Source organism: Mytilus californianus, unplaced genomic scaffold (genome assembly GCF_021869535.1).
Source record: "Mytilus californianus isolate M0D057914Y unplaced genomic scaffold, xbMytCali1.0.p SCAF_90, whole genome shotgun sequence".
In the NCBI taxonomy this organism is placed as follows: domain Eukaryota; kingdom Metazoa; phylum Mollusca; class Bivalvia; order Mytilida; family Mytilidae; genus Mytilus; species Mytilus californianus.
Window position 1 is genome coordinate 391,363 of NW_026262746.1, and position 24,764 is coordinate 416,126.

General features: G+C 32.5%; 1 protein-coding gene across 1 annotated transcript; it reads left to right on the plus strand.

Moving 5' to 3' along the window:
* The first annotated feature begins 701 nt into the window (after positions 1-701).
* Positions 702-24,060, plus strand: LOC127717223 (cytosolic phospholipase A2-like). The gene is made up of 7 exons (XM_052222980.1): positions 702-830; positions 5,442-5,578; positions 6,696-6,912; positions 16,847-16,961; positions 17,632-17,769; positions 22,665-22,712; positions 24,053-24,060. Exons 1-7 carry the CDS (start codon positions 786-788, stop codon positions 24,058-24,060), a joined length of 708 nt encoding a protein of 235 aa, XP_052078940.1. The 5' UTR covers positions 702-785.
* The last annotated feature ends 704 nt before the right edge of the window (positions 24,061-24,764 follow it).

Sequence of the window (24,764 nt, forward strand, 5' to 3'; positions counted from 1 at the left end):
AAACAAGGTAGTGGAAATTTCATTTAGAAAATTAAAGTTTAATATTGTCTCTTTAGAAAGAAACAGTTCATATAACTGGAAAATTCGATGCGTAAGTATAGACTTATAATATTGTTCATAGAACAAAATGAAATACAAAGTTTTATCATTAAACCAAAAACATATGTCGTATACACTTTGAACTTTACAATTATCCTCAAACATAATACACAGTGGAACAGGTAATATTATAAACTAAAATATAGTGTTTGAAAGTATATGGTTAAAAATAATGTCATAGTTACTTTTGTAAAGTATTTTGCTTCGGATTTTTGCAATGAAAATACTTTTATCAACTTCTATCATTGATCATGCACTAATCATTAATTTCAAATTATTTCAAAAGTATGAGAATCTTAAGAGAGAGCTTCTGTTTCTGTTCTTTAATTTCGACCGACCGTGCTATTACGTAATCATGATTATGATATGATGTATAACATGGAAAGATAATTTTTCATATTTGTGCTACATATCAACATTTTTGTAAACTGAATTTTGGAAACCAAATAACCTTCATCATGTTCGTAAACACTATCACATCCATATTATGTTGCTAAATGTAAGACTTGTTGTTTTGTTAACCTGTTTTGCTGATCATTACAACAAAGTATTGCACGTTTTCTTATAATAAATTTCACTCGATTGTGATCAATAGTGATCGAGATGTAAAATTTAGGAACATAAACAAGTTATGTCAGAAAGAGCACGAGTTCCGTATTAAGAGACAGGAAGTTATTTTCAAGAATATGAAGGAAAAACTTGATGTAAAAAACCTTCTGCAGGTGGAATCAGTAAGTATATTTTAATAACTCTATCTATCTATCTATCTATCTATCTATCTATCTATCTATCTATCTATCTATCTATCTATCTATCTATCTATCTATCTATCTATCTATCTATCTATCTATCTATCTATCTATCTATCTATCTATCTATCTGCTAGTATCTATCTATCAACTCTATCTATCTATCTATCTATCCATCCATCCAACCGTCCATCCATCCATTCATCCATCCATCCATCCATCCATCCATCCATCCATCCATCCATCCATCTATCTATCTATCTATCTATCTATCTATCTATCTATCTATCTATCTATCTATCTATCTATCTATTTCTCTCTCTCTCTATATATATATATATATATATATATACATATATATATCTATCTATCTATCTATCTATCTATCTATCTATCTATCTATCTATCTATCTATCTATCTATCTATCATCTGATAGATCGATTTTACTATGTGTAACTACACTTAGACAGACATACATATATATATGAATTTACATTGATTGTATGCTTCTAATAATAGAATAGCATCCTGTAATGATACTGAAAAAGTGAGAAGATGATTATTCCTGTACACGTAAAAATAATTCGTGTTTTGTGTTAGATGCTTTGTTTACTTCCTACGAGAAGGTAACACCTCCTAAAACGACAGCTGATTTTCTATCAGCTATAGTTAGAGAAGAGGATAAGGCGTCTGCGCAATGCTAAGCGGTGTTGACGTCGAAGTGAGAAGTTAAGAAGTAATGTTCAAGCCCCATTTGGGGAGAAAGTAATCAATCAGATCTACTCTAACAGTGTTAGAATGATATCCTAGGCACTTTATAAATATCTATCTATCTATCTATCTATCTATCTATCTGCAAGACGAGTTGAATACGGAATGGCCAATCAACGAGCGACAATTCCTTATCTGATACCTCTGTAATTGTCTTACTTTAAGTTTCCGCCGTAAAGAGATAGACCATTTTGTTTTACAAGTCGGCACTCTTGTGATCTTTATTCGTATAACGAAGATTTCATATAGGAGTTCACAAGAAAAGCGACGACCTGTCACTGATTAGTGTATATTATACTGATCGCATCATGAAATGTGGATAGAAATAAAGCAAAAACATATAGAGATAGAGAATCCTAAATTTGGGTCCATGTTGGTCTTCACCTTCGTACTTTATTTTGCCTTTTTAACGTATATTGATTCGACCGTCCCTGATGAGTCTTTTGTAGACAAAACGCACGTCTGGCGTGCACTATTTTAATCCTGGTAACTATGTTGAGGTTGTGATGAAATTGAGACAACTGTTTGATCAAAGTCCTTAACTTACACCTAAGGAGATGATATTAGTATTATGTATGCCAGCAACATTCCTGCAATACCTGTATATAAAATGTATATCCCAAGTTGTAACAGGTCTTGCTTTTCTTTTTTTAATTTGTACAAAGTGTTTTAAGAAATTGAGAATAGAAATGGGGAATGTGTCAAAGAGACAACAACCCGACCAAAGAGCATAAAACAGCCGAAGATCACCAATGGGTCTTCAACAGAGCGAGAAAATCCCGCACCCGGAGGCGGGCGTCGCCTGGCCCTTAAACAGAAATGTGTACTAGGTCAGTGAAAATGAAAAACTCCAAACCATGTAAATGAACTAAAAATAAAAATCGTACAAGACTTATAAAGGACAGATGCTCCTGACTTGGGACAGGAGCAAAAATGCGGCGGGGTTAAACATGAGATCTCAACCCTTCCCCTATACCTCTAGACAATGTAGAAAAAACAAACACACAGCAATAGGCATAGTTAAACTGAGTTTAAAAGAGGTCCGAGTCCGATGTCAGAACTTTTAACAAAAGAAACTAAGCAAAATGACAATGATACATAGATTAACACAGGGCTACTAGCAGGTACTGACATACCAGCTCCAGACCTCAATTAAACTGATTGAAAGATTTGGTCTTCATCATATGAAAATCAAGCACAATCCCTCTCGTAATGGGTTTAGTATTATACTATCATAAAATATATGAGAAGAATAGTTGTCATCTGTATAGTGTTTCGCGGGCTGTTTTGTTTTCCATTCGGTCGTCTCTGCACTACGGGGTTATCTGTTGTATTGTTTTGACTGCCCTTCTCATAATACAGTGGTACGGACCATACAGTACATCAACTGTTAGAACCTCTCAAGGAGTTCATAACTTTGAAAGGAAGTATATATTTAACGTACATACCAAGTTTAGATCACTTCACTCTCATATTGTATCGCAGTCGGTGAAATAATGAGAAAAACACACAATGGACATAATTGTAAGAAAAAAACATAAAGTAAATTAAAAAAAAAAAATGTGCCTCATCATGTTGGTATAAAAGATAACAATACATAAGTACACGTCAAAAAAACGTAATAACGTCATTTCAATTATCAGTCAGTGATAAAAATGTATTCACTGTTTAAGGGCCATGGCTGTAGCATAATCTGCCTTCCATAGTGTGTCAAATAAATGTAATGTTATATAGAGTAATTTTGTAGGGATATAAAGTAGAGAGAAAACAAATCATCATTCAAAGCTACAATGAATGTTGTGTCTCGTATTCCTTAACTAACGTTGCATAGTCTTCATATTGTTATAATGTAGAGTCTTTATACATGCTTTATAGTATACGTTTTAGCTTTAGATATATATATATATATATAAGAAAAATAATATAAGATAATGACGGTTTCAATTCATCATTGTAAAAGTGATGAATTGAAACCGTCATTATCTTATATTATTTTTCTTATATGTTACCAGCATACGGATTCTATTTGACTTTTCTTTCTATGTATATATATATATATATATATATATATATCGTTGGCTATTATGCAGACATTTTATATATATATGTCTTGTACAAGTTGCGCTTTTGTACACGTTGAAACATGTACAAAAATGTTGTACATGTTATAACTTGTACAATGCAAAAATACAAGTTGTAACATGTACAAAAGTACCTCATACATGTTATAACATGTACAAAATATTGATTAAAATGGTTTTAACTTGTACATACTTTAACAATAAAGATATATATTTTTATTATTACAACACATGTGATTAACCTCAGTAATATTTTCATCATTTTCTTTTATTGTTCATTCATGTTACTGTGTTTTGTCCTTTTAAAAACAGTTAATGACTAGATGTATAGTTTTTATTATTACTTAAGGATGAACTTAGGTGAAATTACGAAAATCTAGAATTAAAAATTGATACTATAGGTCAAAAGAACATTAGCTAAGGAACAAAATAAGCTAAACATATTGATAGGTTATGGAGCTCCTTTTCGAGATATTTGATTTTTAAAAAATAGCGGGAACAGGCTGACTATGACTTTTTCCTTATATTTGCATTGGTATTATTTGGGTCTCAAATCGAAAGAAAAGAATTCAAGAATCTGCTTAAATTTTGGTAAATGACCTTTTATGAGCTATTGAAGTCTTATACAAGAAGAAAAATGGGTGTTCTGGGGCAAAATATTTTACCCTGTTTTGATAGAAAAACACCATGGAGTCTGAACATCTGACACAAGTTTCTAAACCTCATCTAAGTACATCCTTAATACCTTTTAAAACACACATGTAGCCAACAAACATTATTCAGTATTCTCACCTGATGAATTATAATAATTGTTACTTTCCACTCAGAAGTCAATAGTAAAATACTTTCATCCTAGTTGAGACTTAAGATGTAATTGGATAGCCAGGATAGATGTTACAACAAAATCCTTGATATGTTGAGGAAAAATTCCTTTGCAAACAATACCCTGTTTTCAAAGGAGAGGATAGAAATTTAATACATCAAAATGACATTCGACTCATGCAATGATCTTATTAATTATCAAAAATTAATAATAATCTAATGCATAAGATTTACATCAGTTATGCCCAAGGCCAAAAATGCTGATAGAGCAGATTAAATAATTCCAAAGTTATTTATAATTAAGCATGGTCCAATGAAAACCATATTCTCTCTCTGGTTTTTATAGAGGGTATTCATAGGAGACCTTGCTTTAATTTTCGCATGTTTAAAAAAGAGGAAGAGGGGTATAATTCAACATTTTAAGGCATTTTTTGAAAAATTTCAGATGAACCTGAGTTAACGACTTTGTTGCCATTAGGGAAATGTATGCATTTATTAAACAGGGTCACACTGCTGTAGAGCCATGTTGAACTACATAAAACATACAATGACCCGAAAACCCATTATGGCAACATTGGCCGTGAAGTAATAAAACATTTATGAAACTTTGTGACCACTGTGCTCTAAAGAAAAAGACATTCTGAACTTTTGATTATTGTTCTTTATTGTTCAATCAATTTCAAATGTATATCCTGCTGTATTTAAATGTATTCTCAAATTTTGTACAAGTTAAAACAATTTTTAAGTTATATTTTGTGCATGTTATAACATGTACGAGGTGCTTTTGTACATGTTATAACTTGTATTTTTGCATTGTACGTTTTATAACATGTACAATATTTCTGTACATATTATAACATGTACAAAAACACAACTTGTACACGATATATATATGTTAAAAATCATTTAAACACACAGACCCCAAATATTGCAATTATTGGATCTGGTGGCGGAATGCGTGCTGTTATTGGAATGTGTGGCGCAATGACTGCACTGGAAGATGAAGGAATTCTGGATTCTGCAATGTACACCGCTGGATTATCTGGATCTGCTTGGTGGGTGTGCAATTATATTTGTTCGATATTTGGAGCATTATAAAGATAAGAAGATGTGGTATGATTACCAACTATCAACCAAAGCTCACATAAGCAAGTTTAAGTAACCGTACGACCTTTAACAGTGAGAAAAACCAACAATGTATAGTCGGCTACTAAAGGCCTCGACATGAAAAATTTAAAAATAATTCAATTAAGAAAACTAACAGCCAAATTTATAACAAAAACAATTACGAATTCCAAATATGACAGACATTAAAGAACAACAACCACTACACTACACGCTCCTGATTTTGAACAGACACATTAAGAATGTTGGCGGGATTAAACTACTCTTGCTAAATATGTAAAAAAAAGGCACCATGTATTGATAATTGATAAGGTACAGACCTTCTCATATTCATTCAGTAAATTCTTTCCATATTCTAATTGTATATAAAAAGTATGTGTATAGAAGTAACACGACGTTTTTTATATTTTGAGCATGACATTCTTAACATTCCGGAGCACCTATGATCACCCCTATTTTTTTTTAGAAAGATTCGTTTTACTCAGTCTTTAGTTTCTCTTCAGTGCTTTGTAGACTGTTGTTTGTCGTCTTTTTGTTATCGTTCTTTTTTTGCCCATAATTTTGTCAATATTTTTTCGACTCCTTTAAACCAATTCAGAAACACAAATCAAGGTAACAAACAAAAACAAATGGAATTTTTCAAACTTCAAAAGAAGCAAGACAAGATGTGTTCATTGGATAAACGTCTCTTACTTTGCATACATCATCCGCCATGCAATTCCACACTCAGTTAACAATCGGGAATAGACACCATCTGTACAATTACAGTTCAGACGAATAAATATTGGTCTTCAAAGATCGAAGACCGTCAACAAATATACTAAGTGAGTTGAGACACCGACACATCGTATCGGTCAACCAATTCGTGATGCTGACCGTAAACATTATATTGTCGATTTATTTCAAAGTCATTGAGCTGTCTTTGATCCCCAGTGAAACGTATTTATATGAAAAAGTAAAATAACAAAAATTCAACTTAAAATTGATATTCGTTTTTAAACATTTATGAATAGGTATAATTTGTAAAAATATGCATATTTTAATTAGGTACCTACTGACATTGTATGCATATGATAAACAGCTGAAACCAAAAGCCGTTACTGATTTTATTCGACAGAAACTTGCACCTTTCAAAACAATAGAATTGCGGAAGGCATGGTATAGTTGGAGGTTTTATACAAAAGGCAAGGCGTTTAATACTGGAGAGTATTTTACGATCACAGATACATTTGGAGAACTTATTGGTCAATTGCTTCTTGATAAGGTAGGATAACGCATTTTTTTTTGTTTACACAACACACGTATCATATAAAGCTATAATGTTTCTTGTTAGTTATTATGTGTGCGTACAATTAACACAGCCATAACAGAACCATCAAGAGGGATACATGTGGTCTTACAACTTTAAAAGTGACGACACAGTTTAAAGCTTTAGGATAAAAAGAATAAATATGTCCAGCTATTAAATGCATATATTTACTCCTTTTTTGATTAAAAGTGCGTATCAGTGCCGTTTTATTGTATTGGAGATGATCAAAGAATCTTTGTGGTTGATTGAGTAAAAAGTAAAATCACAAAAATACCGAACTTCTAGGGAAATTCAAAACGAAAAGTCCTTTATAAAAAGGCAAAATCAGAAGCTCAATACACATCTAATACTAGTAGCAAGAATTCAGTCTGAAATGGTGATTTTGGTCTGATCCAGTCTTAATCGACCGAATTTACCGCCAGAGAAACACATACAGATTTTTATTAGGCTTTCAGACGTCGTTCCGATCGATAGTCCAATCAGGTAATTCAGTCCGTCCAGGCATATCAAGAACAAGAAGGAATGTTCTAGCGAGCGATAAAGATCTGTTATGACGATTTCAGACAAAATCAGACAAAACCTAAAAAATAAATTTCAAATTTGTCAGATCGTGTTTAGATCCTTTAAGTATTCTAGTATGATACTACGATGTACGCCCCTTCTGCTTGATGTTACATTTTGAATTTCAAAATATATGCTAGAACTAAAATCCTTAACTTTCGAATAGTTAAAGAAAGAAAATCATGTGTTGATGATTTATTAAGGTTATTTTTTTGTTGAGGAATTCATAAATTATTCGTCTATAAATGTTGCTGATTTTATATTTCTAATTACTGTTAGTTTTTTTTTTTATTAAGGTCTTTCCTTTCACTATAAGGAAAGACATTACTGTATTTCTTCTTCTGATTATTATTATTATTATTATTCTTTCCGCCAAACTTTAACGACGTTTCCAAAAAAAAGTACGCGACATGTTGAAATGATATTAGGTATCAAGTATCGGTTGACCAAAAGCTATCTTGTGGTTAGGCCGTAACATTTCCTCTATAGCGGTTATCTTCCCTTACACTGAAAACCTTGTTATCATTCAAACACCGTAACCATAATAGGTAGAACAAAACCGAAGGATGGAATTTGTTCAGGACCAGACCCTAGTTCTTCGTTATATTTGGATCGAAAAGATTCAACGACTCATTGGTAGGGTAATGCCCCTTTGAAAATTAACCGATGTCGGTTGGCCACTAAAACTCAGAAACCGTAAGTCGTAGCTACCTAAGATCTTCACCAATAATCATCAATTTATGTGACAATGAAAATGCCTCAACGTCAAAGGTCAAGGTCATGACCTAGATGTTGACCTTAGCTTGTTATCGGTTTGGAAGGATGGAATTTGTTCAGGACCAGACCCTAGTTCTTCGTTATATTTGGATCGAAAAGATTCAACGACTCATTGGTAGGGTTATGCCCCTTTGAAAATTAACCGATGTCGGTTGGCCACTAAAACTCAGAAACCGTAAGTCGTAGCTACCTAAGATCTTCACCAATAATCATCAATTTATGTGACAATGAAAATGCCTCAACGTCAAAGGTCAAGGTCATGACCTAGATGTTGACCTTAGCTTGTTATCGGTTTTACTCAATAACCGTAAAAGATAGCTAAGAAAATGTGTGACTTAACAAGATCTACATTTCAAATTTATTTGAACTATTATGGACCTAGGACACCAACACTCTTTTTTGGGGTCCAAAATGAAGATGTTTTGCTTATAACTCAAACAAGGTTAGAGATAGACAGAAACCTTGAACTGCAAAAATGTTCAGCATAATATGATCTACAAAGTTAGGTCAAGGTCAGATGTCACGGTCAACGACATAAAAACGTAAGCAATCATATATTTTTGGACTTAGAAGGCTATGAATAATACAAATATGACATTTTTGTCCCTAGCAACGACATATAAGTCCTTAGCAACCACTTATTTTTTTAACTTTAAAGGCTATGAATAGTATATATGACATTTTCAATACTGGAAGTAATATTTCTATCCTTAGCAATGATTTTTGTCTTAGCAACCACTTTTTATGAACATAAAAGTCCTTAGCAACCATATGTTTTTGAACTAAGAAGGCTATCAATAAAAGGAAAGAGGAAAGACCTTACAATTGTTCATGAACAATTGACTTTTAATTTATCTATGTATTTATTGTATATCGGCGAATAAAAGTTTACCATTGTATGCTGAAACCTGCATATCATGATACAGAATTTTTTATGCATAATTACTGAGGGTTATAAAAGATACCGTATTACAACAGATTTGCAATTAACGACAATTGCGTGTATTGGAGAAATCGTTTTTCTATGTCATCTTTACTTACAAAACATGTGTATGGTAATTGATTTTCGTCTTTGTAAAAAAGTAACTGGAACTTTTAAGCTTAACAATATAAAAATAAGGAGATGTGGTATGATTGTCAATGAGTGAACTATCCGCTATATTTCTAGTTAAGTGGACGTAAGCAGTTCAATTAACACATATTAAGTAAGTCTTATGTCAGATGCTTCAATTCGTTATCTGTCGATACTTTCCTCGTAAATAAGATATTTACTTTGGAACATTTCATGAATTTGTTTCTTTCGTGCGGGTAACTTTGTAAAACTTGGACCAGTTTCTATATTCTTAGATTGAATTGCACAATATATTTCTAAACAATAATTTACTTCTCACAGTGGTGCAACTAAACGCCACATAGGCCACCTAAGTGTGTTAAGCTTCTGAAACTGAATTAAGCCCATGATGAGACAGTATTAAAATTTGAAATACATAACAATCGTATAGATTTTTTCATTAAAACAATATATTCTAATTTTATTTTCAATACCCATAATAGTTTTAGTGTAAACAAGGATTTATATAGTAAGATAAAACGATAACCCACGAGATTCCAATCCTTCTTACAATACCAATCCTTTGCGTAATTTAATATGTTCCGTTTTGAAAAATTAGATCAATGGCATGTGCTGGTAATCAGCCGGGTCAACAGGTGAAAAAATCAATGATCCATAACGCATGCAAGAAAATTGTCAATTACATGACCATTTTACAAATACACCTATCATAGTAACATAGCTCAGTATGTGTATTTTAAGGTTCAAACAATATAATGATGACTTATATATAAACACTACAAATGAGAGAGTTAAACCTATACCTTAGGATATTGCAAAACTGAAATTTTAAGTAGTCATTAAAAAGAATGGAGAATAGCTGTTTTAAGTCCAAACCCAAAATTCCGGAAGAAACAGTAAATTTTTTATATCTTGTCTTTCGGAAACTTATATCTTTTTGTGTATAGTTATGTCCTTCGATACAAGTTTTTTACAAAAACATGTACAGTTCGGAAGTTTGTTTCATATTACTTCAGCAGAAATTTAGATTTCCTAAAATCTTTTTTTTTATATTTTTATTCTTTTTTATTTATTTATCTATTTATTTATTTATTTGTTTATTTATTTTGTTTACTTAATTATTTATCTATTCATTTAATCATTCACTTATTTATTTATTGTCTGTCAGGATGCACTTGATCTTCGCTAGCCAAGGCTTATAAACCAGTCCCCTCCTATCCACAGGCTAGCGAAGGCTGGACAAAACTCAGAAAAGTCAAGGATTTGTATAGTAACATCTTATGCCTAGGTCACACATTCGTGGATTTGACGCCAGATTCGCTTCGGGTACCATCCGGCATCATTCGTGCAATCTGTATTGGTCCGTAGATTTCCATATTGTAGCCGTAGTCATACGTAGTAGTATTTGTATATCCGTGACAATTTTTGAACATGCGCAAAATTTGACTACGTATCAAACTACCGTAGTTTATCCTTACTAAACCGTTTAAGAACATACTTATCCGTTTTAGTCCCTATTAGAACCGTATTAATCCGTACTTATTCGTAGTCCCGAAGGATTTCTACGGCTAGTTCCGGAAAACTACGTACTAATACGGTTACACCACGTATTTGTTAAGTATACAACATTTGTACAATACGATTTGTAACGAAATTATAACGGGACGGCACGATTTCATTACGTTGCATTATGGATAAGTACCGATCAGCCAGGGTTCTCAAAGTCTTTTACGGTGTACTACGTTACAACACGACAAAATACGGAATATTTCGATCCACGTAAACTGACATCAGGCTTTTGTACAAATACTCCCTACTTATAGGGCGCAACGTAGTCTGTGTCTTGCCGTAGAGGTATACATAATATTATCAAACATGAACAATCAACAACTGATGCTTGCAATTAATTGGCTGGAATTGAATATTGATATGGCACAAAATTAGGGCAGTGGTCGAGTTACTTGATGACAGACGTAGAGGTGACCGGCTAGGTACAGACTTCTCCGAAGACCTATCCATGGCCAATATGAGGCCCTCATGGCTGAACTTTGTGCGAAAAATCCAGCTGCATTTAAGAACTTTGAAAGAATAGACACAAATATGTTTCAAGAACTTCTATATGAGGTTTACAAAGAACACCACCTGGTACAGACATTCAATCGATACTTGGCTACGGGGGACAGCTACCGAACACTGATGTATGGTTTCCGGGTAGCGCACATCACCTTCTGTGGTATGACGTCTAGGAGGCCATAGTTTCACGGTATGCCAAAGATATCATTCAGACTCCTACTGAGCCTGGACAGTGGAAGGCTATAGCTGAACAGATTACAGCAAAATGGCAGTTCCCCTATATGAGGTGTGCTCTAGATGGCAAAAATGTAGCCATACGGTGTCCTTAGAACGGAGTATCCCTATACTACAGCTATAATGGACAGCACTCAGTAGTGTTGAAGCCCTTGTCGACGGCGATTACAAATTCCGATGAGTAGATATATGTGTGCAATGTGCATGTTTTGACGCTCAGTCATGGAACCAGAGTGACCTGGAGAAGGATATTGAAAGGGGCTTAATCGGTGTGCCATCACAATCTCTTTTCCTGTAGACGACAAACCAACGGGCTATTATATCATCGTGGACGACGCATTTGGGATGAAAACCTGGTTCATGAAGCCTTTCTCCAGACGGGGTCTTGCCAATGACGAGAGGATTTTCAACTACCGCTAATCAAGAGCCAGAAGTGTTGGATGGAATGCCTTAAGTATTCTTGCAAATAGATTCAGATGTTTGCATTCAGTCATGAACCAAAAATCAATCAGATAAAATTGAGAATGGAAATGGGGAATGTGTCAAAGAGACAACGACCCGACCATAGAGCAGACAACAGCCGAAGGCCACCAATGGGTCTTCAATGCAGCGAGAAACTCCCGCACCCGGAGGCGTCCTTCAGCTGGCAAATATGTATACTAGTTCAGTAATAATGGACGTCATACTTAACTCCAAATTATACACAGGAAACTAAAATTTAAAATGATACAAGACTAACAAAGGCCAGAGGCTCCTGACTTGGGACAGGCGCAAACATGCGGCGGGGTTAAACATGCTTTTTGAGATCTCAACCCTCCCCCTTTACCTCTAGCCAATGTAGAAAAAAACAAACGCACAACAGTACGCACAGTAAAACTCAGTATAAGAGAAGTCCGAGTCCGATGTCAGAATAGGGAACAAAATGACAATTATACATAAATAACAACAGACTACTAGCAGTTACTGACATGACAGCTCCAGACCTCAATTAAACTGATTGAAAGATTATGTCTTCATCATATGAATATCAGGCACAATCCCTCCTGTTAAGGGTTTAGTATTATGCCGTCATAAAATATATGAGAAGAACATAACCCGTATCATGCCAACAACTGGTTTTAGAATTCGAATAAATGTGTTTAATTCCGATGCAAAGACCCTATAAGTGAATCAATATTAAAGCCAAAATATGCAATCTTTAATGACCTGACAACAGTATCTATATCCCTTCTTAATAAGTCTGTTTAAAGGTTTTGTTAGCTTTTGAGGTGAATACTGACATTTTTGTGCTTTGTATAGAATATTACCATAAAAAATTGGATGTGAAATACCCGAACGTATGAGATGTCTGCACGTTGAGTTATATTTACGAATGATGACCTTGTACCGATGATAAAATTTAGTAAATGTTTTGACTAGTTTATGATATCGAAAACCCTGGTGTAATAATTTTTCAGTAATACATAAATTTCTCTCGCTAAAATCTAATACGTTGTTACATACACGAGCGAATCGTACAAGTTGAGATATATAAACACCATAAGATGGTGACAAGGGAACGTCACCATCTAAAAATGGATAATTGACGATAGGAAATGAAAAATCATCTCTTTTATCATAAATTTTTGTATTAAGCTTCCCGTTAATGATATAAATATCAAGATAGAGGAAAGGACAGTGGTCATTGTTAGTATTAGCTTTATTTAAAGTAAGTTCAACAGGATAAATTTCTTTAGTATACATACTGAAGTCGTCATTATTGAGAGCCAATATATCATCCAAATATCTAAAAGTATTGTTAAATTTTTGTATCAGATGTTGTTTCGATGGGTCTTTGCTGATTTTAGTCATAAATTGTAACTCATAACAATACAAAAACAGGTCTGCAATAAGTGGTGCACAGTTAGTCCCCATTGGAATTCCGATAACTTGACGATATACGGAATCTCCAAAGCGAACAAAAATGTTATCAAGTAAAAATTCAAGGGCAGATATAGTATCAAAGCATGTCCAATTGACATAGTTCTTTTGTTTGTGGCTACTAAAAAATGACCTAAAAGAGTTTGAACATATGTATTCGCATTCTGACTTTTCAAATGCCCATTTAATTAGGTGTGTGAAATTTTTCTTAATAAGAATATGAGGCAAAGTGGTATATAGGGTAGAAAAATCAAATTTTGAACAAATTCAAAATCACCAATATATGCATGTAATTTATCAAGTACTTCCAATGAGTTTTTGACACTCCAAAAGTAATTAATTCCACTATTTTCAAAGGCCTTATTTGAACAATTTATTATCAGGTTTTTGATTGTATCAAATGTACTAGTAAGTAGAATAGACAATTTAGTAGTGGAACAATGACTTGAAGACGAAATAAATCTATATTTGTAAGGTGATTTGTGTAGCTTCGGAAGCCAGTACATAGTTGGGACTTTCATTGTATTTGGTTCTGCTTGTAAAGGAGTAGCTAATAGTTTATGTTTGTTACAGATATCGTTTTCTGAAAATGAAGTCATTTGGAATGTTGGTGAATTCGTGATTTCTTTTTGCAGATCCTCAATGTAAAATTTACGTCAAACTATAATGATATTATTAGCAGCTTTATCAGCCGGGACAAAAACAAATTCCTTGGCTAGTTCTTTTAGTTTATGTTTGATACGAGAAATAGGATTTTTATGGTTGTTGTTCAGAGTAAAATTTTCTGTAAAATGTTGTATACGTATATCAACTATCTTCATTACCAAATTAAAAAAAGAGTCCAAAGATTTTTTGTCAGCTTTTTCCCGTTTTATCAATTTCAAACAGTAAGCACGAAGTGAGTCGTGGATGATATTACGACACTCATTCCAATTAATAATTGACGGGGGGCGATATTTAGATCCTTTATTGAGGAATGATTTTAACTCTCGGTCGCGAACGACCGAGAGTTAAAATTGCACGTCATTGTTCTGGCCTGTGTTTGCTTTTACAACATCATGAGGGTCAGATATACTGGTGATCAGAACCCTCATGGACCAAGAGGACCACGACAACCAAGTCATTCTCAGAGCCTAGAGAGATGGTGTCAACATGGACGATGTGGTTAACCCTAGGGGCGGTAACTCGGACACCTTCGACGCAAAACAGCACCGGATATACCTAAAACATAATGTAATTTCTCCTGTAAGGTTTGTGTCATGGCAGAATAAAATGGTAAAACAGATCGTTCTTTAGAACTGTCGAGCTTTGTTGGATATTATCAAATATTACCTTGTGGGCATTGTGTTGTTACCTATTGCTATTTACATGTGCCTCATTGCTGAAGATAATTATTTTTTTGGAATATGCACCATATAACACACACACATTAAATCTATAGCTTTAATTAAGTACCAAACAAGTACTATAATCATGATAATGTCAATCTTTTGCAGTCATTTTTATGATCTTTAATAAAATGCGAAAATATTAAATAAATAATTTAATGAAACAAGACAAAAAATCATCGATTCACTGCCATATAGAAATGATGAATTACAAGCTTAATTAGAAATGATTAACATCTTAGAAAATGTGGCGGTTCGTACTATTCCATATAAGACCGTTCTCATTCGTACTAACCTTTACTTATACCGTAGCAAACTACTGGTTATCCGTAGTACATACGCCCCGACCCATGTCGTTGCGTTTTAACCGTGTCATTTCAGTATTAAACCGTGTCGTACCGTATGAATCCGTATCACTCATTCGCCAAATGACCCTTTTCCTACATCTCCCTTGGTAGATACATCAAAAAGTAAATAACAAAAATACCGAACTTCGAGGAAAATTCAAAACCGAAAGTCTCTAATCAAATGACAAAATCAAAAGCTCAAATATATCAAACGAATGGATAATAACTGTCATAATTCTGACTTGGTACAGACATTTTCTTACGTAGAAAATGGTGGATTAAACCTTGTTTTATAGCTAGCTGAACCTCTCACTTGTATGACAGTCGCATAAAATTCCATTTTATTGACAACAATGTGTGAACAAAACAAACAGACATATTAGGTAAAATTTAAAAAAAAAAAAAAAAAAAATCTACCTGTGCGAATTTCAAAACGCGCGATTTTACGCCAGTACTTAAACCTTCCATCCTTTATGGATAGATTTTACATAGATAAATAAAATCGTATAATATAAGCTAAATGAGGATGTTAAATTTGATGTATGCCTTTTTGTGCATCTTCGTTACATTTGTTTGTTTTTATAGTGATTAAGATGTTAACACAATGTTGACTGCTGTAACCCTTTTTTTGACATTTTTACCTATTGTGTCTTTTGTTTTGTTCACGCATCGTTGTCAATATAATGCAATTTGATGCAACTGTCATACAAGTGAGAGGTTTAGCTAGCTATAAAACCAGGTTCAATCCACCATTTTCTACATAAGAAAATGCCTGTACAAAGTCAGGAATATGACAGTTGTTATCCATTCGTTTGATGTGTTTGAACTTTTGATTTTGCCATTTGATTGGGGACTTTCCTTATTGAATTTTCCTCGGAGTTCAGTATTTTTGTGATTTTACTTTTTAAAGTTAAAACGTTCATGATTTTTTATGTATTTGAGTGGATGGTTTGTGTAATTAATTCGATTTTTTTTTTTTTTTTTAATAACATTATTAGCTGCACCATTATTGTTTTATTTCTGTTTTGAATATTTTACAAAAATTATTTTTTTTTAAATCATAGATATAATATGATTTGTAGATGGAAAAAAATATTACTGTCAAAAAATATCATAGTATGCTTCATCATTTATCTGATATCCAACTATAAGATTTTCCATATGTAGAATGTTTTTTAACTGAAACATAAGAAATGAATTAGGTCTAAGATTTTTGATATAAAAGCAGTATTGTAGCTGCATTATAAACATAAGTATTCATAGTCTTCTTTTATGTTACAATGATTACATTTATTATCTTACAGTATTCTCCATTTTACTAGTTATTCATTGCATGGTAGAAAAATGAAGTGAATTAATTCCAATTAAACATTTTCATTTTATTTTCAGGTAAGTAGTTAAAAAGAAAAAGAAAACAATTGTCTAGTGATTTTGTTTTCTTTTTGGCAACCAATTTTCCATAAGTTTCTCATATAACATTATATTCATTATCGTTTATTTTTGTTTTCAACCATAAGAAGTGTAAACAGAAATGGAGTAATCAGAGAAAAAAATTAGCAGACGGTTCCGCTCCTTTGCCACTGATAGCCGTTTTGCATTGTCGTGACAAGGAAACAATTGCACAGTACAATGGTATGTTCAATACGTATCGTATTCATATTCAAAAGAAAGATTGTTATATGTACCACGAACATACCAAAATATACTATAAATACACTGATATTAACCTTCAGTAAAAGGGGGACGAAAGATACCAGAGGGACAGTCAAACTCATAGATCGAAAACAAACTGACAACGTCATGGCCAAAAATAAAAAGACAAACAGACAAATAATAGTACAGATGACACAACATAGTGCATAACTTGCATGCGAGCAGAATAAGTGTGTTGACTCTAAATTTAAATACCCAAATCCACTCACTTTAAAAGCAGACGTTGTTTAGGGTTCGATCTGATCGGTTGATTTATTTTGGAGTACACTTCCATTAAAAAGAAATACTACATAATCCCAATATTAATCATAAAAGATAATAGTGTATTAGCTATCGTTTTAATATTATTAAGATTAATAAGTATAACTTTTTCGGAATTTTGGGATGTTATTGCTCTATATCTTTGCATTTGGACGGGCCTTTTAACAGATTTGAGCGCCACTGATAAGTCTGATGGCGTATCGAACTATAATCCTAGTAAATTTTATCAATTTTATTTATTATACTTCCCAATTCAGCTTTACACATCTTCAAGTATCAAACAATCATAATTTTATCATTAATTCATAACAAAACACTCATATTGTAGAATGGATTGAATTGTCACCTTATGAGGTCTTTATGCCCAGATACGGAGTTGCTATTGACATGAAGAATTTTGGCAGTAGGTTTTACGGAGGTTTTATTACAAAGGAAAACGAAGAACAACCGATTCATTTTTTACAAGGTAGCAGCTACTATGTATAATAATATTGGTGACTGTTTTGAAGTTTGGGCAATCTAACTACAACGAATGATATATCAATCAAAGTGAATAGTCATTGATACCGACAAACTTTATACACACATTTTGGCAATCCATACTCAAAGGATACCAAATGCGATAAACCTAATATATGCTGACGCTGCAAACAACAAATGCTTTAGCTTTATTATTAGTTAGATGCGCTACAGACAAAACAAAATTGAAAACATATCGTTGTATGATAGTACAAACCAGGAACAACCTAAACGCAGACCGAACAGAGAGAATCCTCTTTTTTAGTATTTTGTTTTTCATTTTTGATATGATTTTCTGTGTTTGTTTTTCTACTTAGTTATATAATGTTCAACTACGTAAAGTGTATTACGTATTGAATTAACAAGACTGTTAAGCCAGAACTACATAATGGGTTATTATCGTATCAATGTAAATGGATTTGGGAACGATTTGAAACGTAATTCCATGTTTCTTGGGTTGAAAATATCTCAAACCGACATACTTTTCTTACAACAAACATACAGTATTTGAATCCTATGCAACTGAATGGAAACGGGAATGGGATTGAGATATTTATTTGTCGATGGGGGAAACTAAATCTAGAGGTGTTGCTGTTTTGTTTAACAGCTCAACAGACTAGGAATTAAAGGAAAAAAATAGCAGATGAAAACGGAAGGTATCTCATTTTAACTGTTGAAATTGATAACACAATTTTTGTTTTTGTAAATTATTTTGCGCTCCAAAAAAATTTGAAAAAAGAGCAAATTGATTACATCGGAAAAATCAAGATTTGATTAAACAGAAAGTTAGATCAAATTCTTATTTTGGGCGGAGATTTTAAAACGATACTATATCCATCTTTCAACAAAATTGGTGGTTCAAAACATAAAACACCTGTCAAAAATATAAGTAAATTAGACGATATTATATAAGAATTTGAGTTATGTGATATTTGGAGGACAAACATTTTGATTCTAAATCATACACTTGGCATAAAAAAACCTCTTATACATTGTCGCATAGATTTCTGGTTGATATCGAATTTCATGTCAAACAATATAAACAAAACATCCATTGTTCCATCTATAAAAACTGAGCATAGTCTTATTAAATTGACACTCCGGCGAAAACTTAAGTGAGAGGGCCCGGTTTCTGGAAATGCAACTTGGGCTTACTGACAGATAAAGATTATGTGGAATAAATTAAAAATAATTTATCACAATTTAGAAAAATAAAAACTTTAAATGGGATACCATAAAAAGTGAAATAAGAGGCTCAACAGTCAAATATTCCAAGTATAAAAACATAAAATTACGGGAAAGAGAGTGCAATTAAAAAAAAAACCCGACAAAACGGATTTCAGGAAACTCTCTCACGTACATATTTAGATAAAGATATTAAGACACTTTTGATCAAATTGGACTTTGTAAGGGAGGATTTAGATCAAATAGAAAACAATAAAACAAAGAGGTCGATTATACAATTACATGCCAAGCACTGAGAGTGAATAAAAGGAATTTCAAATATTTCTTGTCATTAGAAAACCGCAATTATAAGGATCAATGTTTCAACAAATTAGTTGTGAAAGTCATTGATAGTATGTCACAAGAAAAAAACACTAGACGAAGAGAGAAATTTCGATGAAAAACTATACTCATAAAAAAAAATAACCTGATAGATATTCTGGTGATTCTATTTTTTTTTTTACTGGAATTTAATCATAAGCTTACAGATGTGGAAAAAGATATTTGCGATGCAGATATTTCAGAATCTGAGTGCGTTAAAGATTTTGATATCATTTAAAAAAAATAAAAGATCTGGTACAGACGGGCTTCCTGCTGAGTTTTACACATTGTCTGATGACATAAAAATTATGTTTTAGAAAGCAATTTTCTTCGAGATTGGCATCCTCCCAATAGACCAAAGACGGGGTATTCTAACTCTTATCCCAAAGAAAGAAAAAGACAGAACGCTCTTGTCGAGCTGGCGTCCTCTTTCTCTTTAACTTTGATCAGAAATTATTAGCCAAGTTGTTGCAGAAAGAATGAACTTATTTTTTCCAAAACTTATAGATCCGGATCAGACGGAAAATGTGGCTGGTAGATGCATTGATTTAAACCTACGACTTATTGCTGGTATTATATTGTCTACTATTTTAAAGAATTATTCGTGTCTTATATTACTAGTCGATTTCGAAAAGACGTTTGATACGCTAGAACGAAAATTTATTCAAAAAGTATTGGTTTGTTTTAATATTGGCAACAAGTTCAGGAAATGTGTCTTTACTTTATACTCAAATATCTCTAGTCTTGTCGTTAATAAGTTTTATTTCTATTCTGTTCATAATTGAGAGAGATGTTCGACTAGAGTGTCCTTTCTCATCTATTCTATTTATTTTGGCCGTGGAACCGCTGGCAATAAGTATTCGTCAGAACAATCATATATCTGGTATTAACATTTGGGACATTGAAATAAATTTTCACAGTTAGCTGATGATACCACCACATGATTTCTGAAAGAAATATTTTCTGCCCAAGTTTTATTGGATTTTTGTTAACGATTTTGAGAAGGGTTCTTGGTTAAAAGCTATTTTTTCTAAAACCGAAAGCAACATGGTTTTGAAGAAATAAATTTAACAAGGAAGGTTCCCTTCCTATTAAATGGACAGATGGTTTTAAAACCTTAGGTTTGAAACTTAATGCTTTTGAAGAAATGGTAAGTTCTATTTAAAATACATTCATAGCAAAAATGGAATCAATAAGATTGTAATTCTTAAATAACTTGCAATATCTAAGCTAATTTATGTCATTTCATCTACTCATGTACCAAAATCTCATGTAATTAGAATACAACGTGATAATAACAGTTTCTATGGAATGGTGTACTCCGAAAATTAAATCGGAAGTTATCCAAAAGCCTCCAAAAGGGAAGGATTGAAAGCCAACAATTTTAATTACAGCTGTTATCCTTTCGTTTGGTGTGTTTGAGCTTTTGATTTTGCCATTTGATTAGGGACTTTCCGTTTTGAATTTTCCTCGGTATTTTTGTGATTTTATTTTTTTCGTATTAGGTGGGTAAAAAGATTTCAAATTTGACAGTACGAGTATTTTTGACAGAACGTTGTACATGAAAGGCATAAGGTTCATCGATGATATTGTAGATGACAATGGCTATTTTTTGTCTCATGACGCTATTAACCAACAATATAACATAAATGTCACTTTTGTAGACATTCAATTTATCAAACTTGCTATACCACGTGACTGGAAAGATTTTGTTTATGCAGCAACACAGGTCACCAACTGCAACTCATTTGGATTCGTTTTTTGAGCATGAGAATAAAACAATGCGCATCAGTAATTTTTTTCTAAAGATGTTTATTCACTTTTTATCGATCATGGAAATGTTTCTCCTATTTCACGACAAAGGTGAAAAGAACGTTTTAAAACAGAAATTAGTGATGAAAAATGGAAAACAATATTTATCCACTGGCTTTTAAATGTACGATAGAAAGCAAATTACAAGCTTACTAATGCAACATTTTATACATGGAGGGGGGTGGTGGTATAACATTTTTTAAACATTTATTTTGAACATGAAAAAAGAATTTTTAATGAAGTATTCTTAAGATAGTATCATAGTCTGTATATTCACATCGTAGACTTGTAAATTTTTACTATTTCTTAGTCGCATAATAACAATTATAACAATGTCATTAATTTTATTCACCTATGTCTTGTAATAATTTTTGTATGAACAGTAGTTTGAACACCAAAAAGATCTATAAAAATAATAAATAAACCTAAACAAAGCCTTAAAATATAAGATCATCTTTGCTTCAGGTTGCTACAAAAAATAATCGTTAAACGCGAGAACTGATGGTCAAAAACAATCATATTAACGGATATATACATAGAGTAATTATATGTATATATAGTGTCTAAAAATAGCAACAATCAACATTTAATATATCTAGGCGTGGATCAGTTAAGAAATAAACTGATGCAGAAATTAAATTCAATATCACACTTCATAATCACCGGTAATTTTATACAAAAGGTAGAAACTGCTCAATCATGAGACACCTCTTAAGAACAGGACATACTTTTGAAAGTATCACTTTTTAAATAATAGAGGTAAACCAGAATTAAAACATCCAAAGTAGAAAACAGAGAGAGAGAGAGATTTTGGATGCATCAGATACGTACTCTTGAACCTGAAGAACTGAATGAGAGGGATAAAAAACATTTTTATCTTGAACTTCATAAAATTTAACTAACACAATTATTTGTTTTGAATCTATCAATCGCAATGTACAATAAGCTGCAAAATATTTATAGGACATGTACAATAATCTACAAAAATTTCTTACCAGCATCCGGTTTGATCTGGATGGCTGCACGCGCCTGATGAAGCTACTTTATATAGCGAAATATTGCGTGAATATATAAAATATAACATCTCATTCGTGTGTTAAAGTTACATTCTTAGGTATTTATATATAATTATCTTAGACGTGTTTCGAGATTAACGTTCATCATCTATGATCATAAGCGATAACCGTTGTATAAACACGGAAATACGTGCTTTCTAGATGCAACGTCATTTATTTGACCGTCATCATTTCCAGACTTGAAATTTTAAACACAAAACATGTAGTGAATTAGGTATCGAATAATAACTATAACAATTTTGAAAATAGGAAAAAAAAAGGCAATAATGAACACCAATCGGCGCTTAAAAATGAAACTGACTTTTGAAGTAGTATCAATCAGTTAATGTTTATAGATAAACCGAGTACATTAAGTATTTGCACCAAAACATTGTCTGCATCATTACATGTTATCATTTATTTCATCTAGGAATGTGCGGTAGTGGATATGCAATTGTAAGAAATTTAAAACCACAAGGTAATTTCACATACGCCTTTAGATAACTCTTGTTCTCTGAAGATAGCGGAAAATTAGTAATCCAAGGTATAGAGATTAAATGAAAACCAAAAGCACACACAAAGATGAAAATAGCCCCCCCTCCCCCCCCCCCCCCCCCCCCCCACAAAAATAAAAGAAAATGACTAAATTTTCAGAAACAACACACTTACAATTTACTATGACAATATAAAGGGAGAACCAAAACAAACAACAAAGACACATTTAATGTCCAACTGAAAAAGATGAACGACAAACAATATTTAAAAATCATTACACAAGAGAACTTAAAACTGATTAACACAAACCTTACTTGAAAGTGCAGTGTGCGTGTCATCATTTTCTGCACTCACTTGATTTTAATTTTTTTACCTGTTGATGGAAATAAAAAAAAACAATACAAGCTCATAAATAATACTAATATCAAACGCAACATGAAGCCCTAAACAGTAAAAAATGAACAGAGGTCCTAAGAAAGTATAAGCATTTAATGATTCACAAGTTTTGATAAAAGATGACTACGCCAATGAACAGTACATCATAGTCATTAGTTGCAACATACACTTCTTTAAACTCAATAAAATGTTGAAGCAATTCAAACAGATGAGTTCAGGTTTACCGTTATAAACCGTTTGTTCAAAAACTTTTTGGTGCTTTGCATTTTCGCACATCTCTATAGGCTAAGACGACTGATATGGCCAACATGTCGAAACATCAATTCCGTAACGTTTTCGTAGTTTGGGAATTTTATTTGACATCTTGGAAATCGAAGTTAATTCATATTCATGTTAATATGTTTTATTGTAGAAGATTCCCGGTTTAATATGTCGAGGTATGTTATAATAAGGAGATACATATTGCATTAGTTTTAGATCACATTCATCTCACACCAAACAGCAAGCTACAAAGGACCCCATACTGACTAATATAAAACAATTCAGACAGGAAAACCAACGTTCTAATCTATTTTAAAAACGAGCACAAACACTAAACAACAGGCTCTTGACTTTGGACATGTGCATAAAATGTAGCGGATTTAAATGTTTCAACAGGCGCAAACCTTTACTCTAACCTGGGACAGTAGTGTAACAGTACAACATAAAATAGACACACTATAAAATATCAGTTGAAATGGCTAACCTCGATCAAAAAGACATTTCAAGAACAAGTAAACATACACTGAACGTATAAGTTTGATCTACAACAAAATATAAATACAATATTAAAACGTAGGTGACTATATAAAAAGACGTTACAGGTAGTAATAAAACAGATGTTGGAAGACAAATCTTACCTGGTATAAAATGATATTAATTTTTCAGAAAACTAACATCTATTTCCCCAAATTATACCAAAAATCAGGCGTTCAAAAATTCACGTATATTTATTACGTCAGAAATACATCATTAATGACGTGATTGGTCAATAATCTTTTATAACTGAAACTATTGGACAATTTAACATATGTTTTGATATACTTTTCACAATTTTATTGCAGTTAAGAAGAATCAGTTTTTAGGGCCAACATTATGAGTTGGTGACCCAACTCATTGATAAACGATAATTTTGTTGGTACGGAAGTACACATTTAAAAAAATCAATAAAAGAAATCGAAGTAACTGAAAGCTTTGACAAGTACTCTGGATGCTTTGACAAGTATTCGTTGGAGAAAACAAATCTTAGTTTAATTCAGATTAATGTAAAATTTACATATGCACGCATTTACATCACTTTTTATTTTTTATTCCTTCATTGGTTTTCTTACTATTAGGACGAATAATTGATTAAAATGTAATTTTTTACAGAACAATTAAACCTCTGTTCAAAAACTTCGATTCTACATTTGTTGGAAAAGTGCCGAATTGGCTACATGGCATCTCTAAGTTTAGACTACTGGTTGATGGCATAGGTGAGAGAAATCTTAATAAAAAGTAAACAAACTCATAATGAAACATTCACAATAAATAAAAATTATCCTTTTTTTTCCAATAGAAAAAGAAATATCTGTTCAACTGACAACTCAAAAACAAATGA